The sequence below is a fragment of the Sinocyclocheilus rhinocerous genome, unplaced genomic scaffold (genome assembly GCF_001515625.1).
Source record: "Sinocyclocheilus rhinocerous isolate Xijiao unplaced genomic scaffold, SAMN03320098_v1.1 scaffold1334, whole genome shotgun sequence".
In the NCBI taxonomy this organism is placed as follows: Eukaryota; Metazoa; Chordata; class Actinopteri; order Cypriniformes; family Cyprinidae; genus Sinocyclocheilus; species Sinocyclocheilus rhinocerous.
This window is the reverse complement of record NW_015626864.1, coordinates 615341-622155: the sequence shown is the minus strand read 5'-3', so window position 1 is coordinate 622155 and position 6815 is coordinate 615341. Positions and strand designations below refer to the sequence as shown.

The 6815-nt window shown below is 38.8% G+C and overlaps 1 protein-coding gene across 2 annotated transcripts in view; it reads left to right on the top strand.

Annotated features, from left to right (window-relative positions):
• The window catches only part of LOC107718577 (dual specificity mitogen-activated protein kinase kinase 7-like), a 14612-nt gene extending 10925 nt beyond the window's left edge, over positions 1-3687 (top strand). For both annotated transcript variants that reach the window (XM_016525727.1, XM_016525717.1), the window contains 3 exons: positions 138-280; positions 2658-2703; positions 2818-3687. In XM_016525727.1, the coding sequence (XP_016381213.1) occupies positions 138-280; positions 2658-2703; positions 2818-2958 (330 nt within the window). In that variant the 3' untranslated portion in view covers positions 2959-3687. The remainder of the gene's footprint in view (positions 1-137; positions 281-2657; positions 2704-2817) is intronic.
• The last annotated feature ends 3128 nt before the right edge of the window (positions 3688-6815 follow it).

The following is a 6815-nucleotide window of genomic DNA, read 5'->3' as shown; positions in this document are numbered from 1 at the left end:
TCTGCCCTTCAAAGGCATAGGGATGATCACTTCCATTTGGAATTTGCCCCGTGAACCATACGGTACGAATACGTGTACCGTTACACCCCTACAATCTACATCTGCATCTGTAAGTAATTATTCCTCCTCACCTGTAGGTGGAGCTAGCCACGGGACAGTTTCCTTACAAGAACTGCAAGACAGACTTTGAGGTTCTCACCAAAGTTCTGCAAGAGGACCCACCGGTCCTTCCTCTCAGCATGGGCTTTTCCCCTGACTTTCAGTCCTTCGTCAAAGACTGGTACACTCACATTAACTTATACATGACATTTTAGCACCAGTATCTGTCTATTATCTGTCTATCTGTCTATTAACTGTTTGGAAGCAGATCTCTTTGAAGTGGTGAACGCCTCACTCGATTTTGCGTAGCTTGTCAGTGAACTACGGCTCTGTGTAGTAAATGCTGCTCCATCTGAAAGCACGTGCTGGAGATTTACTACTAATCACAGAACCGGCTTTACTGACAAGATACGCATGACAATCACATTCGATTAATCGTGCAGCCCTATTTTGATTAAATAAATGCAGACTTGGTGAGCATATGAGACTTCTTTGAAAAACATTTTTAAGAAATCATACCGACTCTAAACTTTTGAACAGTAGTGTTAATGTAAGTAAAGGGATGTAATTCAAAATACAATCTACATGTACTACTATAAGTTATTATTCCTCCTCACCCATAGGTGGAGCTAGCCACGGGACAGTTTCCTTACAAGAACTGCAAGACAGACTTTGAGGTTCTCACCAAAGTTCTGCAAGAGGACCCACCGGTCCTTCCTCTCAGCATGGGCTTTTCCCCTGACTTTCAGTCCTTCGTCAAAGACTGGTACACTCACATTAACTTATACATGACATTTTAGCACCAGTATCTGTCTATTATCTGTCTATCTGTCTATTAACTGTTTGGAAGCAGATCTCTTTGAAGTGGTGAACGCCTCACTTCTTTCTGGGACGTTTCCAAACTCCCTGAAAACTGCAGTTGTTAAACCCCTTCTGAAAAAGAGCAATCTTGATAACACCATATTGAGCAACTATAGACCAATATCAAATCTTCCTTTTATAGGCAAGATTATTGAAAAGGTAGTCTTTAATCAGCTGAACAAATACTTAAACTCAAATGGATACCTGGACAATTTTCAATCTGGTTTCCGACCGCATCACAGCACAGAGACAGCGCTCATTAAGATAATAAATGATATTCGCTTAAATTCTGAATCTGGCAAAATATCAGTGCTGGTACTACTAGATCTCAGTGCTGCATTTGACACTGTCGATCATAACATACTACTAGAGAGACTGGAAAACTGGGTAGGGCTTTCTGGGATGGTAATCAAATGATTCAGGTCATACTTAGAAGGGAGAGGTTATTATGTGAGTATAGGAGAGCATAAGTCTAAGTGGACGTCCATGACATGCGGAGTCCCACAAGGCTCAATACTTGCACCGCTCTTGTTTAGCCTGTATATGCTCCCACTAAGTCAAATAATGAGAAAGAACCAAATCGCCTATCACAGCTATGCAGATGATACCCAGATTTACCTAGCCTTATCTCCAAATGACTACAGCCCCATTGACTCCCTCTGCCAATGCATTGATGAAATTAACAGTTGGATGTGCGAGAACTTTCTTCAGTTAAACAAGGAAAAAACTGAAGTCATTGCATTTGGAAACAAAGATGAAGTTCTCAAGGTGAATGCATACCTTGACTCTAGGGGTCTAACAACTAAAAATAAAGTCAGGAATCTTGGTGTGATTCTGGAGACAGACCTTAGTTTCAGTAGTCATGTCAAAGCAGTAACTAAATCAGCATACTATCATCTCAAAAACATTGCTCTGCCCTTCAAAGGCATAGGGATGATCACTTCCATTTGGAATTTGCCCCGTGAACCATACGGTACGAATACGTGTACCGTTACACCCCTACAATCTACATCTGCATCTGTAAGTAATTATTCCTCCTCACCTGTAGGTGGAGCTAGCCACGGGACAGTTTCCTTACAAGAACTGCAAGACAGACTTTGAGGTTCTCACCAAAGTTCTGCAAGAGGACCCACCGGTCCTTCCTCTCAGCATGGGCTTTTCCCCTGACTTTCAGTCCTTCGTCAAAGACTGGTACACTCACATTAACTTATACATGACATTTTAGCACCAGTATCTGTCTATTATCTGTCTATCTGTCTATTAACTGTTTGGAAGCAGATCTCTTTGAAGTGGTGAACGCCTCACTTCTTTCTGGGACGTTTCCAAACTCCCTGAAAACTGCAGTTGTTAAACCCCTTCTGAAAAAGAGCAATCTTGATAACACCATATTGAGCAACTATAGACCAATATCAAATCTTCCTTTTATAGGCAACATTATTGAAAAGGTCGTTTTTAATCAGCTGAACAAATACTTAAACTCAAATGGATACCTGGACAACTCTTAAATCAATTTTTAAATCATTTTCAAAGTTTTAAATTCCTTGTTTTATTGTTGTGATTATTTTTTTAAAATTTCTTATATGTAAAGCACTTTGAATTACCATTGTGTATGAAATGTGCTATATAAATAAACTTGCCTTGCCTATTGTGTTTATGTGTGAGTTTTGTTCCAATCTAAGTCTTCTCTGTCTCTACAGCCTCACAAAGGATCACAGAAAAAGGCCAAAATACCACAAGCTGCTTGTAAGTCTCAGTCTCCCACGTAACTCGAGCATTTGTTGTAGTGCTGTTTTAATATAGCCAGTTTGTATAACTTTTCTGATCATTTGTTCACACAAGTGGTCTTTTTTTCTGTAGGAACACAGTTTTATCCGTCGTTATGAAGTGTCAGAAGTAGACGTGGCGGGCTGGTTCCAGACGGTGATGGAGCGCACAGAGTCTCCTCGCAGCAGCCAGTGCTTCAGCCATCACCAGCTCCACTCTCTTTTCAGCAGGTAGCCAGGCGGAGATCGAGAGAAACGGAGGGATGTCGGGAGAGAAAGAATAATGCGATTTTGAGAGGTTGATTTAGAGACACAGATGGACAGGTTTGAAATATAAATTATGTAAACGAAAAAGACAGGATGGAGTGGAAATGGACCGTTTGAGAGAGAGAAATGGCTGAAACAAAAGAGAGAATGTTCATTTGGGAGTTTGACTGATCGACAGACAATCCTGGGCAGGTTTGATGTAAATCTGAAATATTTTTCTCCTTCTCATCCACCCATCGAACAGGATGGACCATTGCAGTTTAACACAGTCACTGTGGCACACACATACATTTACAGTAACACACAGCTTCACTAAATCACGATCACTGACTGCCATATAAAGGTTAGCCACAAGAGTAAGCATACAATCCGTTCACTTCAAAATCCAAATCCACATGTCAAGAAATCCTCCGTAGCCCCTTACTCAGGGACTGAACAGAGTAGTCAAACAACACTGTGCAATGGTGTGTGTGTGTGTGTGTGTGTTATCCGTTTATCAGTCCTAGCTCTTCACTTTCCTGTATGGTTTAAGTACACTTAGCCATTAGGCAAATCTAAGCAAATAGAAATTAGTGAGATAATAGTGGTGTGATATATCAAAAACTGTTTTATAGAAGTGTTCTTTTGCTGGCAAGCATCAGCAAATATTTCAGTAACGTGTACTTAAAGAGTTAGTGATTCTTAGTCGTAGAATTTCTAATCCTTGGTGTTTAGCTTGTTTCAGGGACTGAACAGAGTAGTCAAACAACACTGTGCAATGGTGTGTGTGTGTGTGTGTGTGTTATCCGTTTATCAGTCCTAGCTCTTCACTTTCCTGTATGGTTTAAGTACACTTAGCCATTAGGCAAATCTAAGCAAATAGAAATTAGTGAGATAATAGTGGTGTGATATATCAAAAACTGTTTTATAGAAGTGTTCTTTTGCTGGCAAGCATCAGCAGATATTTCAGTAACGTGTACTTAAAGAGTTAGTGATTCTTAGTCGAATTTCTAATCCTTGGTGTTTAGCTTGTTATAACTAGTTTGGTCTAGAATTTCATGTATTGAAAATAGATATATTGGCTAAGTGAGAAGGTTGTATATTAAGATAAAACTAGTGGTTGACCGATAAGATGAAGTGTCTATCCCAATTTAATATGCAGAGACAACCATAAATGACCAATTTTTGTTTGCTTGAGAAGCAATGGTGTAAATTTGGGGCGGGACTATCTGCTTTGTCTGACCAATGGCAAACGGGGGAAATGTTCTGGAAAACCTGTTTGAAAATGTTATTATAATGTTTATAAGTAACGTTGGTGTTTGTGTAATTCCGTTATGCTAGTCATTCAGAAATTACACACTTCACTTTCATTGGCTGATGACGATATCTCGAAACACTTCTGTTCATCGGCCAATGGTGATAATCTCAAAATGGCCAAATATTGGACTATGTATCGGTCTATCACTAGATAAAACACAAAAAAATTAGCCCAGAATGTGTAATGTCATACACAGTGTACACCTCAGGAAGACAAGTGTTAGAAATGGATATTTTAACAAGATTTAGCTGTGTTTCAGTCTTAGAGTGTGCAATCAAGTCACCAAAAGCATAGATGAGAGATGTTGTCATAGTCATTTAGAGTGGTGTTGAGAGACATGCGGGGGAGTTGGAGTTTCTGCAGCGAGAGCAGTTCGTTTCCAGCATTTCCTCCACAAGAATGAAAAAATTGGCTTGTTTTGTGAGTGGAAGATTTCTGCTCTGATTCACCTGACTCCTCTTCCCAGACAACAGTTCATCATTTCATTCTCTTCACCGTTCTCTTTTTTCCCATGAGCATTTGAGTTCCTGCAAACCAAAGCTTGTTTTTTTCGACACAGCACTGCTTTTTTTTCTGCCAAGCTGTTGTTCTCAGAGGATTTCAGCACCTACTCGTGGGTTGTGCTGAAGATGTTCAGCGACTTTCACAACCAAAGCTGTAGAGTTTGAGATTCACTGCTTTCAAAAGCCAAAATCACTGCTAGACTGTGTGAGAAAGAGTGCGAGAAGAAAAAGAAAATATGAAAAAGCTGTAGATGGTAACGGTACGTTGAGACGGGAAGTATGGTGATATATAAGGGATTGAAGAAAGAGTAATGAACGTAGCAGAGGAAATAACGGGATGGGAAGGGAAAATTAGAGGAAGGCATATAGGAAGTATTAAAGAAAGTCTCCAGTGAAGTCTTATAGAAAGTATCGGCTCTTTTTTAGAGGTTTGCTGAGGGCTTACAGTTAACAGGTGTTGGTTGTTTTCTAGATCACCGTGTTGTGAGCTAGCTGGACGTTGCATAAAAGCTTTCAATTGTTTTGAACCAATGTACCAATTTTTATTTTTAGGTGTTAATTAGTTTGTGTTGTTATGCATCTTACTGTTTTTCATTATCCTTGAAACGGTTATTATCTGCTATTATTATTACTATTATTATATTTATTTATTATCTTACTTGCTGCTACTGTTTACTTTAGATGCTGCTGTCAATGATTATATTGCCCAAAGGACTTTTTTTTTTTCAGAACCAAATGCATAAAACACGGCAATGTCTACACATTTACCAAATAGGAAAATAATTACCTGTAAAATGCATAATGTCATCCTTTAAGAAGCAAAGAGAATGCAAGGAAGTGAAGAAAATTGAGAATATATAGACCTATATCTATATTTATATCTAGTTTTGTTGTTGAAACTACGCCACTATGCCAACCTCACACAAACATCACCGCTCACTGTAGGCAACTAATAAGAATGACTTCCAGTTATTTGTACAAAATAATAGACACCAGCTGGGTATATCTATATATATTTGAGCTAGATTTTCTTTGTTACACCATCAGCTGTGGGTCACGCAGGCAGATATTTTTGTAATTGTCCTCCTGTGTCCGTCCTGCGGTGGATGAATTAATGAGTTTTATTCTAATCAAACTCATCAGTTGTAATACGTTCTCCTCTAAATATTTTCTCTGTTTTGGTTGCGATATTGTTAATTTGACTATTCAGTTAACACATTTTTAGTCAAGGAAGACTAGAGATTTTGCCCCAAATTCAGCAGTTTGCAGATTCCTTTGGGATCTGATCATGATAGCCATTTTGGAAGTCCATTAGTTTTCCAATGAATTGGATTGACAAATCAATCAAAAAATCAGAAAATATGTAACATGCTTCGTTTTTTCCTAACACTATATATTCAACAATGAGCTGCAACTATTTACCTCCCAATAGTTTCTTCACTCCTTTCAGATGCCAAATAGAATCTCTAACAGGATACTTGCTGTCGACATAAGACTGATTTCCTGTTTGGTGTTGATGTTCATCACAGATACTGTGGTGCCTGCCTGTCTGTCTGTCCGTCATTCTCTCAGTAGACCTTATAGATACGACTACAGATTCAAACCAGTGGCGTTGTCATTAGGATGATTATTGTTATACTAGATGCTGGATTGTTATTCTGAGGACCTCGAATGAGGGATATACAGCTTCATGGATGTAATTTCCTGTGAGACAGTGGCGGGTCACCCTTCACTGTTGGGGTTTTATTTTGCTCACACACACACACACACACACACACACACACGCCTCTATGGAAATATGATCTGAGATGCTAATCTATATGGTTTATGCTTGGTTTAAAGTGTACTTCCATTCACTGTTTTCTGGCACTATTCTAATTTTTTTTTCATTTGTAATTATTATTATTTTTATTTGCTTTTAAGCGATTCTGAAATCAAAGCATCAGTTGTTTATATGTGTGTGTGTGTTTTGATTTTCTGAAAAAGGCATTTCTGTGAAATAGGACCGAGATATTGAACCCATTT